We start from the raw sequence: 17,725 nt of genomic DNA on the forward strand, positions 1-17,725 counted from the left end.
AAGACTTTGAATAAAACACAACTCCTCGAGGAAAGCCCGATGCACGCTTGCCAACGAAACCAAACAGGCGTCCTTCATAGCGCATCAAATGGCTCCAACCACATCCACCGAATTATTGTAACTCAGTAACTCTTCACTCTAGCGCAACAAATAGCTCCAACCACTTCCACTGCGCTATTGTAACTCATTAACTCTCGACTCTGACCTCGCAAATGCCATCAGTCATACAAATAAAAAAGACTTTGGTCCAAACTCACCCAATAATCAAAACTCTCATTGCTACATTCACGCAAAGAAACAAGACAAAACTCATTAGCTAAGATGGGGAAGAAGCGGGTTATGGTGCCAGCCGAGAAACTGGACTTGTCGACCGTGAAATACGAGCACGAAGTAATCAAAGGTATCAGTTTTCATGAATTATGTGTCTGAATGTGTTTTTCTTTACGGAAACTGTAATAGATCTGACCCTTTGACTTAGAATTTGATCATTTCTTTTGTTTTTGGTTGTTCCGGGTGCAGCTCCTCATTTGACGGGTTTGATACTCAAGTTGTTTGTGAGGATAATTGAAGCTCCAGTTATCGGTTCTTTGATCATATCTCTCTTGAAAAAGCAGAACAAAATAGTTGAGGTCCGCTTTTGTGCTTTTTTTTTTTTTGTTTGAATATCCTTAGTAGTTATTACTCAGTTTGAAATTTGGGTATTATCAAGAGAATTTAATGGTTACTTTCATGTTTGGTGCACGCAGATGTTGCAGAACACTGTGATACCAGAAGCACCCATGTTTAAACCTGAATTTCCTCCCCAAGGTTTAGTTTATTGCCACTTTTTTCAATATATATTTTTGTTTAATTGTATTTTCAGAAGAAACTTTTGTTCTTTGATGATGGGTGTACGATGTTTTAACGTCTAAATTAGTAAATTATGAATTCTAATTCTATATGTTAAAAGTAATTTGTGAAAGTTTTGCATTTCACCATGTGGTCAGTTGGTAGTAACAAATTTTGAAATTGGATGCTCCAAGATAGCCATTGGCATTTTTTTTATGGTAATATTTTTGTAGGGTTTATTGTGATAAGTTTGAGAATGAGAAATATGAATTGAGCGAGAAGCATATCAATGGCTTTCATAGGTATCATTAGTTTCTGTACTTTACAAACCTAGCTGATCATTTGTATGATATCAAACCAGAAGCAGAACCTTCTGTTGTCATTGTGGATGAAGAAGGAAAACCTGAAGACCGAGTTGAATCAGCCTTAAAGTGTCTTCCTCATTATGATCCTGCTAGTTGCTGGAGTGGGGATTCGCTTCCATCATTCCGATACTGGAAGATTCGTGATTATGCTTATGCTTATCGATCTAAACTTGTGACACCTTCTATGGTAAGTCACCATTAAATGCCAGAGAGTTGCTTTTGCTCTAAATCAATTACAATGGAAATTCCCACTTTTTGGTTATAGGTTGCAGAACAAATCATCTCAGTTATTGAGGAGTGTAACTATCATAAGCCCCCAACACCATTATTGGTTTCGTTTGATGCTGAGGAAATAAGGAAGCAAGCTGCAGCTTCAACACAAAGGTTTGAGGAAGGTATTGTGGTATTATCTGTTCATGATGCTATTTGAGCCTTTTCGTCCACATATTATGGTTAATATAAGGTTCTCCACCTACAAAAATCTTATAAATGAAAATCACTGAAAAGGAACTGTTGCTGCAAGTCATGCAGGAAATCCGTTGTCAATCTTGGATGGAATATTCTTGGCAATCAAGGATGATATAGATTGCTATCCTCATCCATCTAAGGGTAAATAACCTCACCACTTATTTTCTAAAATAATGTTTTCTTGAATTTTTTTTGGTAGTGGCAGGAAAGACAGATTGGAAATTTTTTTTATGACAGGGGCAACAACATGGATGCATGAGGTTCGCTCTGTTGAGAAGGATGCAGTTTGTGTCTCAAGATTGCGGAGTTGTGGTGCGATTTTTATTGGGAAGGCCAACATGCACGAGTTGGGCATGGGCACAACTGGAAACAATCCAAATTATGGGTAAATTTGTTGTTTGGCAGATGTATAACAGATGCATATTTAGATATGTTATTTCAGTAATGTTTTTATTGATTGTTAATTGCAAGTACCTTTCATGGCTAGCGTAATTAATCCATACAAACTTCTAGAACTTATCTCATTTGTTTTTTTAATTTATCAATGTATTGAGGTACAGAACAACCAGAAACCCTCATGCACCTGAAAGATATACAGGTGGATCCTCCTCTGGTCCTGCAGCACTTGTAGCTTCTGGACTATGTTCTGCTGCCCTGGGAACAGATGGTGGAGGTTGTAAAAGTTATTACCTTAGTTGGAGTCTTGTTTATTTCATTTACAATATATTGATGTTCTGTGGTTTACTGAAAACAAAGGCAGGTTCTGTCCGCATTCCTTCATCCCTTTGTGGTGTAGTGGGCTTGAAAACAACTTATGGGCGGACGAGCATGAGAGGGTAAGCTCTTGTTCTGTAGGCTGCATAACGGATTGCTAATTTTTGTTTTCTGTAAACATAAGAACTTATCATTGTTGGTTTTCATGGCAATTGTAAACCAAAATTCTATGATGCTCAAGCAAACCTTTTTAAAGATGTTCAGCACTCACTTTATTGTATTTACAATGCTTTATCTCCACAGATCGCTATGTGGTTCTGGGACTGTGGAAATCATTGGACCAATAGCATCAACAGTGGAAGATGTCATACTAGTGTAAGAATCTGGTGATAGTCAATGGGTTTTACGGTTAACTTTTTTTTTTTTTCCAAAGAAAGAATGTTACTTTCGTACCAAGTTAAGGTAATGACTAAGCTGTTAGACCATGCATATTTTGCTGGTAAACTGAGCAGTTGAACTTTCTGGTAATGTTGGAAAATATTGGTAAAGTTGTATTTTCCTAATTTTGCTAAGGGTGCTGAGGCTTTGCCAGGTATGCAGCAATTTTGGGTTCCTCTCCTGAGGACAGAATCAGTTTGAAACCGGTAATTTTGAGAACCTTAGTAGTACTTGTCCAAACTTCTGAATTTTTTTTACTGAAATACTGTTCCTTAAATTCTCCCTACTGTTTGTTATGGACCACGTGCACATTTTCATGTTATGGAACCATATATGTCTTTTCAAGTATCTAGTTGAATTAAGCTAGTGACTCTTGTATGTTTTTGCTTGCTTAGGCTTCATTTGTTTCATGCTTTTACTATTTTTTTTTTTTTTTTTGCAAAAATAAATAGAAAGCAAAATATTAAAATAAAAAATGAATAGAAAACAAAAGGCAATAGTAAAAGCATTAATCAAATGGAGCCTTAATAACTCTGCAAAATTAAAAAACCTAAACTTGTACCTTTGAGTATATGACCGCACTCTACTTTTGGTGCTTTGCATCTATTAATTAATCATTATTGTATTGTTTTTTTGTAGTCTCCCCCTTGTTTGCCAATTTTGTCTGCACTTGAGAATGAAAACTCTTTGGGATCGTTGCGACTGGGGAAGTATACAGAGGTAGTTATCTTTCCTTTTTCACTGGAAGTGGATTGAATTTGAGTAATATTCTTTCTTTTAAGAAATGTTTCTCAGTATGCAGTTTTCCCCTGCAGTGGTTTAACGATGTACATTCAACTGATATCTCGAATGTCTGTGAAGATGTTCTCAACCTTCTGTCGAAAAGCCATGGATGTGAAGTAAGTTGGTCACCATTGTTATTTGCTTAATTGTTATTTTGCTGTCTGTTCCCTTTTTTTTTTTTTTTTGCAACTTTAGCATTAACATACTCATGTCATACTGAACTGGTGTTGTTATGTTTCAAGACAATAGAGATAGTAATACCAGAACTGCATGAGATGCGCACTGCTCATATTGTTTCAATTGGATCTGAAACAGTATGCTTTCTAAATCCCGATCTTAAAGATGGGTATGCTTCTTTGCTTTATAATATTTAGCCTAAATAAAACTGGGGATTTATTAACACTAACGATTAAAAATATACAAGTATTTTTGAATTAGTAGTTCTCTACCTTCAATGCTTTATTAGATATTGACAGATAAATGCCTCATTCCCTTTCTAAATTCTGTAGGAAAGGTGTGAAATTGACATATGATACTCGTACTAGTATGGCACTTTTTCGAACATTTTCTGCATCAGACTATGTTGCTGCACAATGTCTTAGGTAAGGCAAAATGACAACAGTATAATTTGCAACTTTGCTGCTTGATCTTGGGATCTATAGTAGCTACCATATATCTGAAATGGATTGCAAGCATCTCAAAATTACAAAAATTTGATTCAACGCATGGAGAATCCTCAAAATTTATGATCCTTAAAGGGGAAACAGCTTTTTCTTTGTTTGCCTATAATATCTTTAAGATTTTAGAGATATTTGAACTCTGGTTCCCACTTTTAATCTGCTCTTGAAGAACTGCCATAGCATGCTGGATGATAGAATTTCTAATTCTTAGCATGGAATTGTGAATTCTGTTGATCAGTATTTATAAAAAAGGAAAGTGAAATTAATAGGAAAAAGTAATGGGAACAAAGGAATGGGTAATGTATGATCAAACAAAAGAAGAATGCTGAAGTTAATCGAGGGAAGAGACAAAGGGGCAGCATTGCATGTCTTTGATTCAAATCAGATGATAACTGAAATCATTGTCTTTACTTACATTGGGAGTTTAATAAAAAAAAAAAAAAAGGAAACAGTGAAGAGAAAGGGCAGTGTGTTTGGCACATTCTTTGAAAATTCACAAGTATATTATATAGAATCGTCATTTGATGAAAGCTTTCCCCCCTGACTTAAAATGCATTCGCTACTTTCTACTTGACCTGACTTGTTTCAGCCTTTCAGACGAAGGATAATGCATCATCACATGGAGATCTTCAAGAAGGTTGATGTCATAGTTACCCCAACAACTGGGTATGTAAGTTTAACCATTTAACTAAATTAATGAGATTCTTATCAGTAGGCTCATTGCCATTTGCAACAAATTCTGTTCATGAACTGATTCAAGCCTCTTCTTTGAAGAGTTTGACCTTTAAACAATTCTTCTGTTTGACTAAAACATTTCATTCTTGGCTTAAATGGTTAATTATAATGTAAGGCTGGGAGGAATTACCAAGTCATTAGAAAAGATGGGAAATGGTAAAACTACCAGAAGCCATTCCTTGTACATGCTGCAGGAACTAATTCTTTGCTCAAGCTCTGCTGCTTAGAATGATTCTTACTCCCATGCATAATTTATATATGAGAATCTGCTTTTGTGTACAACAGCATGACAGCGCCAAAAATACCACCTAGTGCTCTGAAAGATGGAGAGACAGACATGCAGGTTGCAGGTTTGTCATCATCATTATACAGAGTGACATATATGTTTACTCTTGCATCTTCTAGACTTACCATCATCTGATGTGTGGCTCACTCTGTTTCAGGTTATCTCATGCGGTTCATTATTGCTGGTAATCTTCTTGGTCTTCCTGCCATTACTGTCCCTGTAAGTGATATGCATTTCTTTCCTCCCTAATGAAGTAATATTAAATGTATTGATTAATAAGAGAGAAAAGGATCAAAGCTCAAATGTATTATTTCTCAAATGGAGAAGAACCAGTTTCATGTACTTTCAGGAACCTCTGTTTTTCCTGCTGCCTCCTCTGCTAAGAATTTGAACATCTAACTTGAACTCAACATATTTGAGACAAGAAATAGGAAACCTTGGTGTGATTTCCATTGCTATACTTGAGCAAAGGAATGATTGCAAAAGGTCTTTGGCCTTTTGAATTCCAACCTTCAGTGACTGTGCATTGCCTTCTTACCTGAGTTCCCAAAATAGATCTTTTGGAGTTTGTTGGATACGGTCATGCCTTGCTACATAACGGTTTAGACTTTGACTTGTATATTGGAAAAGTGAACAATGATGTTTGCTGGAAGAAAGGGAAAAAAAAGAAGGAAACCTAGCAAAAGAATTAAATAAGAAATGGAGCGAGGCAAGCTGTAGTTAAGTGAAGGTCAAACTAGCCATTACAGAACTACATTGTGGGTGTATTGTCTTCATACTCGATAAATTGTGTTCAGGCTGGATCTAGAAAAATAAAGCGGTTAACAGGGTGGCTTTTATTACATTTCACCTTGAGGAATACTTGAACTATTGCCGTAGTTAAACCATTACTACTCTTGTATTTAGTTTTTGGGCGCTGCCTAACTTGGCTTGAGAATTGTTTGGCTCGTTTTCATTCTCGTTATGCTGATTTCAGGTTGGTTATGACAAACAAGGACTTCCAATAGGTCTGCAACTAATAGGCCGTCCATGGGGTGAAGCTACAATTTTACGTTTGGCTTCTGCAGTAGAGGTACAAACAAGTTTATATTTGCTCGAAAGAGAATGCTCAGAACTATGTATGAGGTGCATCGCTAATATAAAACAATCCTCTCATGTTTTCAGGAACTTTGTGCTAAATCCGTGAAGAAGCCTGCCTCCTTCTATGACGTTTTAAAGACCAAATAAAAGCTTTTTACAGCTCAAGATGCGTGACCCATGTTTTATTGCAGATCCCTGTGTTGGCTCTTCAAGAATTTCGCATGATGACGTGTATTGGAACACGTTGCTTATTTCATATTTGAATAAGCTATCTGTTATCATTCTGACAAACCACACTTCAAACAAACTGATGCTCCATTAGATTCTACTGCAGTTTGTCCAAAAACTACATGCTGTTATTTCTTTCATTTTCACCATTCCTTGTACTCGCCCACGAAGCTGCATGAAAAGGATTTCTGGAAGCAAATAGTTGTCCAAACCTCAATTTGACTTGGGAAAGTGTTTCCCCTATGCTTGTCTTATTACATCATATTGAATTTCACTGTGTTCACCAAGAGTTTCCGATAAGACTTTTCTCATTATCATCATCTGGAAATTCACTGTGTAGTGAGCACCGTAAAAACGCAGAGAAGGTTATAATTGATCGGTAACAGATTAAGGTAAAACTAAAAGCAAAGTCTACATCAAAAGTTTTGTAGTAAAACATGTATGTCAATATCTGAGGCCCTATAACCTCTTTGCAAACGATATGAATTTCAACAACTCGTTCTTAAAAGATCTCTTACAGTCTAGTACATCTCAAATACTACTGTTGAATTTCCTCACCCACATGCTTAAGTCAGAATATGCCAAGAGAATCTTTAAAGTATAATAACATAAGCCATGTCTGATTACGAGTTTCCAACAATGCTGCTACTAAATCGCAAGCATTGGGTGGCCGAAAAAGGAAAATCACAGGAGTTAAACATGATGTTTAGACAAAGGAATTTGTATCAGGTCCTCTTTTCTTCTGCCTTCTTATCCACAACATCACTAGGGAGATCCAGGCCTGACGGAATCTTTCCTGGATAATTAGTTGTTGAGGGGTCTAATCCCATCATACTAGAGAGAGACAAAAAAAAAGTCACTAAGAAGCACGAACAAGCCAAATTGGGTATCATATGAATTTAAAACAACCCGAAACAGCAATGAGTTTGTGTTTTATATCAGCTTACCTTCTATCAACGATGACCATGGAGCGAAGCTCGCAATTTGCAAAGCTGTGAGTACAAGGTAGAATAGTTAAGAGAGGTAACACCTCAATGTAATTCTAATTATCAAGGAACTTCAAATTTTAAGGAAGCATTTTAATACACAACTTAATCACAATGAGACACTAGACGAAAGATTAACCCTGTTTGGTTGCCATACTCCTTTTAACTCGTTAAAAATCTTTAGGCACTTTCTTTTCTGGTGAAAAGCACCAACACTCTAGTTTTGGTTGAAAGAGCCATCAGGTCAAGAAATTTTTACTACCTTAAAATGCTTTCAGGTGGAATGAGCATTGATCAAACACTCAAAGCTTAAAAGTACTTCAAACTCTGGCATTGTTGCATCAAATGTGACCTAGGTGCAAAATTAGGTGCCAAAGCTTGAATGCAACTAGTAGCCATGCTATAAAAAAAGATGTTTATGAAGTAATTTGCAGATGGAGACATGCAACGTTAAGCATGCAGACACGGTATGAACCTTTGTTTATCTTTCTGAACCATATTTATATATAGCAGGTTTCAAGCTCGACTGAGATGACAGGGACATCTATTGAAAGAATCGGAAGTAGAGAATAAACTACATGTAGTACATAGATCAAGAGTGCACAGAAGCTACCAAGCTAACAGTCATGTCTAAATTTGCCTAGAGTTGACAGGATTCACCATCTAAAATAAAAGGCACTTAAGGATACTTACTGTTTGCATATCTCTTTCTTCACCAATGGGTGGCAATCATTTCCGAATGCACTTAATGTATGAAACAAGAACCCACTATGGGTAACAATCGCTATCTCCTTCTCTTTCCGTGTCCACAACCTGCAAAGTGAAATAAAGAAGCCTAAGAATCCTTTGTATGTCTACATCAAATTAAACATCTATATGTTCATAGCAGCCTCAATGGATGGCATTGTCTCCTTAGAAGACATGGAAAAATACAGAAATTAAAAAAAAAGTTACTTATAAACAATAAGTACTTCAAAGAAATATCTTTGTTAGAAGTTAAAAAAAATTGCAAAAAAATAAATAAATAAATAAATCAAGTAAAATAACAGAAGATGGGATCAGTCAGAAAGATTTCCTTGATGCAAAAGTTTTGAAATTTATTTTTGACAGAGTCCCCATATTAGCTGTATCAGATACTTACATTGCAAGAAAATTCTCATATAGTGCAACAGCAACATTTTTTAATGTTAGTCCCCTTTCCTTCCCAAAATAAGATACATTAATTCTAGTTATGCTATTCTGAAATCTAAGATGATATCAAACAGTGCACAAATTAGATGCAGTAGTTTCTATGAACCATACAGTTAGGGCCTTCTTATGATCATTTTTAAAGATCTATAGATTTGAAGGAGTGATATAGCCAATGAATAGTAGATAAGGTATGCACCAGTTCAGGAACTTCAGTCCCCTGGCCGCGACTTCCTCTTTTGTCTCCCTAATGTCAGCTTTCCACCATGTGTCGTCATCGCTTTCTATCTGAATACAAGTCAAAACACATTCAATATATACCTTCGTAAATCTAGCCACATTTGGTTCAGATATGAAAAGTTGAAACAGTAATGCATTTCCATGTGCATCTTAGAAATCAAATTACTTGCCAGTGAGAAATCAACTGCAGGAAAAAGAAGCTGATAGTCACTGATATTTTGTCTCTTATCACAAGGATGGACTCCCTGCAAGCAAACAAAAAAAAGAAAAAGAAGAGACCATGTAACTATTGGATATGATATTTATCATTGACACGTGACTATTGAAGCAAAGAACAATGTCAAAGCATAAACAGAGAAAATAAAATGAACATTCTCGCACCTAATAATAGGTATCAGAAATCTGAAATTGGGCAATCAAAACTAGTGCATTAGGAGAAACATAAGCCTAATAAATTGATAAGATCAATGCATGCTAACTATCTTTCCTTGTTAACTATTTCCCATTCCAGAAATCTTAAGGTTAATAGTTTCTCCATTAAATAGTGTATGAGTGTATCCACTAAAAAGGCATTGATAGGGAATCATTACAGTTAAAAATTGAAATAAGACCAACCAAATGTTCTCGACAAAGTTCTACAGCAATGATTGGTGGGCAGTTCAGACTTGAAATTGCAGCACGGTTACTTTTTGCAGCATTTGCTACCATAAGCGGTACTATATCCATCCTATCTGTATAACCTTCACCACCAAATACCCCAACAGCTGTTTGCAATGTCCTACAACATAAAGTGACCACACTCAACTTCTAAATGGAGCAATGCTATAAAAATTTATGATTCTACATTCAACAAAATATGTTAACCAAATTATATGGAACTTTACAGATATTAAAGCTTTTACCAACTCAAATTCTGATAAATAACTTCAATGTCTAGTTGAAACAACTTATAACCGACTAACATCTGCTTTGATAAAAGGAAAAAAAAAAAAAAGCAACGGCTTCATTGAATACCAAATCACTTAAATAAGACTAAATGAATAAATTGCCCATGAATGCAGGGCCAGTGTAATAATCTCAGCATCACCCTCAAGTGCAAAGAACGAGAAAAGAATTCAGAATTAAATTTTGTGTCCACAATTACCACAGATTAACACTACATCTTAATATGAAACTTAGAGGCACCATTAGAATTCCTCCATTGTATTCTCCTTGACTTAACTGAATGAAAGTTTCCAACGAACAGATGAGTATTGGCTATCTGTCACAAAAGGATAGATCCAAAATAATTTAAAAGCCATAGACAACATAATATGATACCCAGAACCTAAAATTTAAGCAAACTTCAGGCCCAAAAAGGATGTGCAGAATCTACATTAGATTCCTAGCTTTCCACTCTTCAACTAAACATATATTGATGAATTCAGCACATCAGAAACCTACATGATTCATAAAAGATCTAGCTTCATGCCCATCGAATTACTCAATTCAAAAGACTGGCATAAGAAGATATATATCGGGGAAAGATTATTGAAAGGAGTATGAAATGCTGGCACCACTACCTTAACAAAGGGGACACAATGACTAAATCAATCCTCTTAGCAAGGCCACATTCATGGACATGCTTACGCAAATTATCAACCTGCAACATTACCAATAATAAGGGTTCATACAAGATTCCTCTCATAAGAACAAGTTTCTTGCTTTTGACTATAAATATGAGCATAATCTGAATGAGGTTAGATTTAAAACGTGCCTACAGATATATATGACAACATAATGGCAGCTACTTGCCTGTTGCCAGCCGAGAGGAGTAATGTGTGCATCGAAATATTCCGGAGACATGTAAGCTTTATAGTTTTTATCTCCCACTACATTGTGAATCCCCTGAGCATGCCTCACCTGGATGTATCGTTTTATAAGACCACAATGCCTTGATTTGCGAGCAAAAGCCAAGAAAGAAGGCAATCTTGAATATCCTTCAAACCAAATGTATAGCAGCTTCAAATCTGCAATGGATGTACCATTTGAATTGAAAAATAAATTTGATACAAACCAGGTGAAGAGTTTTGCAGCGGTGCAAAGGGAACAAACTTGGGCCGGCACTGGTATCCATATCTGCAGCCAAAGACAATACCATTAGTTTAAATACAAAGAAAAAAAGAGCATAAAAGAAAATCAAATGCTGTAAAAGTATCAGAACAAGGATTTTAACACTGCATCTGGTCAATAGCATAATTATGTCAGCATATCAAAATATTCAGGAACAACAGCAAAGAATATGCAAGTTTAAAAGCAGAACTAACCCAACAATCATGTATAGTGTAAGGAAGCAATCCAGCACCATAACAACAGGAACTAACATGGTGAAATACCACTTTATTAGGGGCTCAACCGAAACTCCATTAAAATTTTACAATAACCAAGCTCGAAAACAATGAGCCAAACTAACTTTTACATGTTTTAAGCACAATTTTCTCCCCAAACTTATTGTTCTCTATTCTTAGCCTCCAAATTAACACCTTAATGTGTGGGTGACACATGTTAGAATTTTCCAGTAAGTGGGCTACTATTAATTGGTGATTTTATAGTTTAATAAAGCAGGCTAATAAATTTAGTCCTAATACAAGACATGCATGAAAGCCTAAATAATTTAATGTGATCATCTAAGTGTGGGCTTTGCACATCTTACTGGGTCAATTTGGTTTGGCAATTGTGTAGGCCTTTGGCCTAGTAAACCTTTGATGGGGAGGTTTTTAGGGTTTTAAAATAAATTGGCTAAGATCCCCTCTTCACTTCTAAGTAACGGTATTTACTCATTGAGAGCCACCAATAAGAGAAGCGTGAGGAGGAGGACCTAATCTCTTAGGAATTAATGTTGCTTCAGCTTATCATCTATAACTGCCCAAACATGTACGCAATACGTGTATGTGTGACACATTGTCAGACTTCCAAACAGTAATTAGCAGGCCACTTGCCACGCTGAAATAACCCAAATTTCTTAGCTTTGCTTCTTATTATGAATAGAAAGAAAACAGAAACAAATAGAGAAATAGTTAAAAACTTGAGGTCCCATCTCTAGTAAGTTCAATGACTACTGGATTGTGGATAACTTAAAAGCTAATGACTTTGCACCAGAATCAACAAATCCAGAAGCTAAAAGCCATCAAAAGTAATTCAAGGTTTAAGTTCAATGACTACTGGGTTGTGGATCATTCAAAAAGGTAATGACTTTACAACAGAATCAACAAACCCAGAGGCTAAAAGCTACAAAAAGCATTTCAAGGTTGTACCCTTCAAAAAAAGACCACGGTTTTTCACCAATTCACAAACCATATTTTCCCCTTAACCCCACCCTCCCCCGAATAAAAGGTCATCAAATCCGTATCTTTAGACAATCTATAGACCAAATCAAATGAATCCACACTGAAACAAACAAGAAAAATCATAAGCTAAAACCCAAAAGTAAACCATAAAAAAGTGGACTTTTGCGTACTAATTTAAACTGGAAAACCCAACATTATAACTAACAGCAAGATGATCCACTGGAAAAAGATAAATCACCCAAGTTGCCAAACATTAAAATAAAAAAAGGAAAATGCTTATAGGGTTTCAGGGATTTGACAATTTACCAGATCGGGAGAGAGAGGAGGTGAAGAGGTGAGCACCGAAGTGGTAAAGAGGTTGACTGGGATCTAACTGTAATAATAACACAGGAAACGAAGAAGATTAATGTTGGAGAATTGAGTTGATGACGTGTAGTTTATGCCAACAGACATCACATGGTGCTGGCCTTAGTAACTATTTTGGAGTTTAAGTTTGATCTTTGCTGTCTGTCCGGTAGATCTAACATCTTTCCTTTTGTTGATTTTTTTTTTTTTAACGGGTCTGTCAGATATATCTAATTATATAAAACACGATAAAATAATATAATATAAATAAAATATCAAAATAATATAGTTTAAAATAATAATAATTATATATAAATTTAATAAAATAAAAATTATATTTTATATTTTATATTAATTTAAATTATAATACATAATTTTTATTAAAATATAATATAAATATATAAATATTAATATTTTATAAAATATAAATCGTAAAATTTATTATCTAAAAAATAATTTTACAAATGTGATTTCTTCAGTAAAAAAGTATTTTAGAAAAATACAAAATTATTTTAAAAAATATTTTTAATAGTATTTGAAAAGAATTTCTTATATTTTACAGCTAAATTTTACATAATTGCAAAAGAATAATGATGATGACGACGACGAAACAGATTGGATATTGGTTGATTTCCAATGGAAAAACAGCCCATTATCGATTCGTCAAAGATTCTCAGCCACAAGCCGAAAAGGAAGAAAAAAAATCCCTTCAAGTAGAAATAATTGTTGATAGTTGATAGCATTAACCATATTTCACTGGCGGATAATGGTTTATAAGAAACCATGCTGGTTTCTTTCATATCACAATAATGAAAAGAAAAATGCTTTCTTTCAGGAAAATACATTTCCAAATGGAATTGTTTAAGGTAGAGTGCCAATTGCATTAAACCCTCAAACTATAATGATGCCAGTTGAATTTCTACATATCAATGTCTCAATTCTCATATGCATAGAAAAAATTAAATAAAAAGTTTTTTTTTTTTTTTGTAATTTGTAATCGATACAAATAAAATTTTGACAGAAAATGGGCCTCCGAGGTGGTCCGTTTCAGAAAAATCCGGCCTTTTTGCCAATGGAAACGTTACAAAGAACTAAGTGGGCCGGAGAGTAACCCAAAAACAAAGTCACCTGAAATTTTCGTTGCCCTAAAAAAATCTGTCTGTCTCTCTATTTTTTCTCTCAAATTTCCTACTTTAGCTTGGTATCTTATCTATTTCCAATAATGATGGCTTCGGTTAGTTCATCTGCTCCGAGTCTCTATCTCTCTACTCGAACCAGACCCACTTCTATTTCGTCCCTTTCTTCGAGGTACATGTTTTTTTTTTAACATTTTTCACCTGCTTCTTTTGCTGAATTTCAAAGTGTTTTTTTCTTTTTACTTGCTCTCATTGTTCTTTCTTTGAAATCTTGTAACTTTCAGAAACTCGACGAGGTTGATAGTCTCCGCATTGCCAAACCCATATGGGGATTCTTCTACAAAGGGTAATTTTCCGGTTCTTGAAATTTAATTAGCAATTTCTTGTTGGCTTTTTATCTTTTTTTTTTTTTTTTTTTAATTTGGGTTACACCCCATTGATTTGATTCAAACTTGCCTATCTGTGGTTAAACTTATTCAATTAACCAAATTCTCAATTTCTGAAGTTTTACATGTTTCTGTTTCTATTGAGCTTGCCAATGTCCTTTGAGAGCTATTTTCTTCCTTTTTTTCTTTTTGGATATTTTTAATTACATGTGCTGTCTGGTTATGTACATGTAAATTGAATAATTATGGGTCCAGGGTTATCTAGTAGAACTTCTGGGCTATCTCTGAAGGTCAACGAGAAGGGCTTCCATGATAGCAATCGAAGGTTTCTTATTCTATCCTTTGGCTTCAATTTCATATTACTGCTTCGTGTCTTATGCTATGAATGCATATAAATGATGTGTTCGAAGTTTGTCAAGCATAAACCGCTGGCGATCTTTAGTTGTTGACTTTTAGTCATCACTTTTTTAAAAGGGTAAATTCCTTGATGGTTTAGTTATGAAGTTTGAAGGTATCCTCTGTACTGTGTTAGGATGGAAAGGTTGAGTGTGGAAGGAAAATCCTTGATCTAATAGTTAGGTTTTGCTACCTCCTAATAGGTTACTTATTGTATGAGACAATTTTTGCTCCCCTCTAGGAAACATACCGTTGGTTCCTGTGTGTTTGACATATACATCATAATACCTTTTATGTGCAGCTATGGTGTAATAGTAGCCCAAACGGCGAATCCACTCGTAATGCCAGCAGTAATGACTCCAGGAGGGCCTTTGGACCTTTCAACTGTGTTATTCAGGAATCGAATCATATTTATTGGGCAACCAGTCAATTCACAGGTTGCTCAAAGAGTTATATCACAGCTTATGACGCTGGCAGCTATTGATGAGGATGCAGATATTCTGGTGTGGTCATATTTTTACTTATTCTCTCTGCATTTTTGTATTTTTCCATCTGGTACATAGCACTTTAAATCCAGAATTTTGGAACCTGCTCGTGGTTTATAACTATGACCTATACCTTGTCAGTTGTATTTGAACTCCCCCGGTGGAAGCACCTATTCTGTCTTGGCAATTTATGACTGCATGTCTTGGGTAAAATTTCAAACTTTTTTGGGCTCATTCTTTTGTACTTATTGCTGCATGCTATGACATATTAGTATGGATGAAAACCATGCTACATGCTTTATTCGAGCTTCTTATTTTGCAAGCACCAATTGGTCATTATTTCAGATAAAGCCAAAGGTTGGCACGGTTTGTTTTGGAGTAGCTGCAAGCCAAGCAGCACTTCTTCTTGCTGGTGGAGAGAAGGGGATGCGTTATGCAATGCCAAATGCACGTATTATGATAGGCCAACCTCATAGTGGATGTGGGGTATGATTTAACTTCTCGGTTTGCATTGCTAGTTGCTACATTTACAAAAGAAAAGTTTGTAAAAGGGGATGAGAAGATTTGAAATAGTTAGTACATATCTTGTTTGTCTCGTTCGAGGCAAGATTATTAGTATGACAGAAGTTTTTATTTGTGGAAAAACTCTAACTCAAGCATTGAATCTTTTTTAGGTATTGAAAATTTGATTCTTGATTATGTGCTAATTTTTCAAAACTAATGGGACCTGGAGAAATTTACTTCTGGATCTTCTGGCACTCATTGGATCTAGAATAAAACCTTAAATTTGAAATATTGAATTGTGCTTGTTATAGATTGATATTTTAGATGATACTGAACTTTCTCTCTAAACAATAATATTAAAAAGAGTGCAATGGAATTTTTGAAATAGGATAATATAATTTCTATAAATAATAGAAGTTTCAAATAGGTTTTGTTGCACTAGCCGAATAATTGTTGTTATATGCTTAGAAAAGTATGTAGTATTGATTTCTTTATACAACTTAAAATGAAAATTGTGGATTTCTCAACTGTCAGTTGTGGGTACTTGGGGAATGATGATATGATCATTGCATATTCATGTTTATTTATTCCATTAAAGCTTTGAATTATTATATTAAAAAATGAATGTTTTCTTGCTTCTCTTTTACTTGTGTGTCTATGAGACATTCGACAACAAGTGTGGCATTGCATCATAATTCAACATCTACATATAGTTAGCCAAAGGTGGTTGGTTCTGTAAAGATCATTACTTTGGTATCCAGATTTCTATTACGATCCAGATTCCTCTTTAATTTAGTTTGTTAGTTTTCCCTGTTGGTATTTAGTTGCACGTTTTGCTGTAGAAGATAAACTCATGTTCTTGTGACAAAATTAGGGATGCTATTAAATTATTTTTAAGTTCTTGAACTAGGTGTAACAAACATGAAATATCATCTCATGTACTTTTTGAAATTGATTGGGTCATGCATTCTTTCTTTTTGAAGGGTAATGTTCTAGACGTCATAAACCAAGTGGACGAAGCAGTTCAATTGCGCCATGTAATTTCCTTTCTTATATGTTACAATTTTATGAGTAAGCTACCAATAAATCAAGGGGATCAATCTCCGTTTATGCTTTCTAAATTTTCTTGGCTTTTGCTATGGTTAATACAGAATACTTACCGAGCACGGAAATACTCTGCTAAACATTTAGCCTTTAATTAATTTGATCTTTTTTCCTTCATACTTATGTTGCAGAAAATTGACAAAATGTATGCGGCTTTCACCGGGCAACCTCTTGAACTAGTGCAAATATACACAGATAGGGACCGATACTTATCTGTTGCTGAGGTAATGTTGCTTTCTGGTTTTGTTAAGAACATGAGGTAGTGGTTCACGGTGACAATACTTGCTGGAAACATTCGGTCTGATGCCCGTCCCTAATGACGAATTCATGAATTTTTTCTTTTTTTTAAGTGTCTGTCGACAGATTTGTTAATTTTATTGTGACAAGGGTGTCCAAAAAACAAAAAATTGGGTATCTAGGAGAAATTTTTTTTCGAGTTTTCTTATTTTCCAATCTCCAAAAAATTATCCGCCCCTTCCTGTCCCCTTTCATTCATGCTTCTTACGAGTAGGACGGGAAGTTTCAAATTGGTTTATGCTTTTAAGGGCCTATATAGTGATATGTTCTGTGCTCAAAATGTCACGGCATATATAGATTTCAACAAATTGAAAGAAAATACTAACCGGTGTGGTGTCTCCCTATGTTTCTCTCACAGGCTATTGATTTTGGGCTCATTGATGGTGTCTTGGAAACAGAATATTGAACTCAGATTGGGATTAGCAAAGTCCTTGGCGATAGTAATCATGTTCCGAATTGGTGTTTATAAATTTAATTATTTAAAGTTATGATTGTCTTTGTGTCTAAAAGAGTAGTAAAAATGCTTTATTAAAAGAAATTATTCTCATGCTATTGAGACTTTGTTTCAATTTTTTTTTTTTAATATTTATTTGGTTAAAAATTGATTAGGCAATAAAAAATGAGATCATTTTTTTTTTTAAAAATAAAACTGTTTATAAATAGAATTGTTTATAAGCTCGTAAACATAATTTTACTTAAGTTGAACTTTCACTATGAATTTTTAAGT

The 17,725-nt window shown here is 34.9% G+C and overlaps 3 protein-coding genes across 9 annotated transcripts; 2 read left to right on the top strand and 1 right to left on the bottom strand.

Moving 5' to 3' along the window:
- Positions 1–43: 43 nt before the first annotated feature.
- On the top strand, positions 44–6,905 carry FAAH (fatty acid amide hydrolase). Its single transcript, XM_022869615.2, has 20 exons — positions 44–400; positions 520–629; positions 747–807; positions 1,190–1,380; positions 1,459–1,588; positions 1,725–1,802; positions 1,899–2,046; positions 2,222–2,334; positions 2,422–2,497; positions 2,679–2,750; positions 2,968–3,019; positions 3,453–3,533; positions 3,629–3,712; positions 3,839–3,942; positions 4,106–4,198; positions 4,874–4,942; positions 5,297–5,361; positions 5,455–5,516; positions 6,274–6,369; positions 6,462–6,905. The coding sequence occupies exons 1-20, from the start codon at positions 322–324 to the stop codon at positions 6,522–6,524; spliced, it is 1,827 nt and encodes a 608-aa protein (XP_022725350.2). The 5' UTR covers positions 44–321; the 3' UTR covers positions 6,525–6,905.
- A 123-nt stretch (positions 6,906–7,028) lies between these two features.
- On the bottom strand, positions 7,029–12,791 carry LOC111281866 (Phosphoglycerate mutase family protein). Of its 5 annotated transcripts, none has more exons than XM_022869620.2 (10): positions 12,652–12,791; positions 11,076–11,137; positions 10,814–10,921; positions 10,582–10,661; positions 9,635–9,797; positions 9,190–9,264; positions 8,979–9,067; positions 8,285–8,404; positions 7,553–7,597; positions 7,029–7,439 (listed from the first exon to the last, which is right to left on the bottom strand). In XM_022869620.2, the coding sequence occupies exons 2-10, from the start codon at positions 11,133–11,135 to the stop codon at positions 7,331–7,333; spliced, it is 849 nt and encodes a 282-aa protein (XP_022725355.2). In that variant the 5' UTR covers positions 11,136–11,137; positions 12,652–12,791; the 3' UTR covers positions 7,029–7,330. The 5 variants fall into 5 exon arrangements, with proteins under 5 accessions (XP_022725355.2, XP_022725358.2, XP_022725357.2 ...); XM_022869623.2 differs by having other exon boundaries at positions 10,814–10,988; positions 12,652–12,717; XM_022869622.2 differs by having other exon boundaries at positions 10,814–10,998; positions 12,652–12,687.
- Positions 12,792–13,815: 1,024 nt separating this feature from the next.
- CLPP6 (CLP protease proteolytic subunit 6) lies at positions 13,816–17,567 on the top strand. 3 transcript variants are annotated; one of them, XR_016342313.1, is made up of 9 exons: positions 13,818–13,998; positions 14,111–14,172; positions 14,468–14,537; positions 14,910–15,111; positions 15,235–15,300; positions 15,439–15,579; positions 16,581–16,668; positions 16,833–16,925; positions 17,357–17,412. XR_016342313.1 is itself a non-coding variant. In XM_022871320.2 (9 exons), the coding sequence occupies exons 1-9, from the start codon at positions 13,913–13,915 to the stop codon at positions 17,402–17,404; spliced, it is 822 nt and encodes a 273-aa protein (XP_022727055.2). In that variant the 5' UTR covers positions 13,821–13,912; the 3' UTR covers positions 17,405–17,567. The 3 variants fall into 3 exon arrangements, 2 of the variants coding, with proteins under 2 accessions (XP_022727056.2, XP_022727055.2); XM_022871320.2 differs by having other exon boundaries at positions 13,821–13,998; positions 16,581–16,634; positions 17,357–17,567; XM_022871321.2 differs by lacking the exon at positions 16,581–16,668 and having other exon boundaries at positions 13,816–13,998; positions 17,357–17,567.
- The last annotated feature ends 158 nt before the right edge of the window (positions 17,568–17,725 follow it).

The sequence above is a fragment of the Durio zibethinus genome, chromosome 5 (assembly GCF_047325235.1).
Source record: "Durio zibethinus cultivar Kanyao isolate XHJ-2024 chromosome 5, ASM4732523v1, whole genome shotgun sequence".
NCBI classification, from domain to species: Eukaryota; Viridiplantae; Streptophyta; class Magnoliopsida; order Malvales; family Malvaceae; genus Durio; species Durio zibethinus.

Bases quoted from the DNA above. Each gene is read 5' to 3' on its own strand.
- FAAH (XM_022869615.2), top strand. From the start codon at position 322: ATGGGGAAGAAGCGGGTTATGGTGCCAGCCGAGAAACTGGACTTGTCG. The intron at 1,589-1,724 runs GTATTGTGGTAT...CAAGTCATGCAG, and splicing joins AACACAAAGGTTTGAGGAAG to GAAATCCGTTGTCAATCTTG. The intron at 4,199-4,873 runs GTAAGGCAAAAT...TCAGCCTTTCAG, and splicing joins GTTGCTGCACAATGTCTTAG to ACGAAGGATAATGCATCATC.
- LOC111281866 (XM_022869620.2), bottom strand. From the start codon at position 11,135: ATGGATACCAGTGCCGGCCCAAGTTTGTTCCCTTTGCACCGCTGCAAA. The intron at 9,798-10,581 runs GTAGTGGTGCCA...TTTATGTTGTAG, and splicing joins ATTGTGTCCCCTTTGTTAAG to GACATTGCAAACAGCTGTTG. The intron at 8,405-8,978 runs GTGCATACCTTA...TTCACTTTGCAG, and splicing joins GGACTGAAGTTCCTGAACTG to GTTGTGGACACGGAAAGAGA.
- CLPP6 (XM_022871320.2), top strand. From the start codon at position 13,913: ATGATGGCTTCGGTTAGTTCATCTGCTCCGAGTCTCTATCTCTCTACT. The intron at 15,112-15,234 runs GTGTGGTCATAT...ATACCTTGTCAG, and splicing joins ATGAGGATGCAGATATTCTG to TTGTATTTGAACTCCCCCGG. The intron at 15,580-16,580 runs GTATGATTTAAC...TTCTTTTTGAAG, and splicing joins AACCTCATAGTGGATGTGGG to GGTAATGTTCTAGACGTCAT.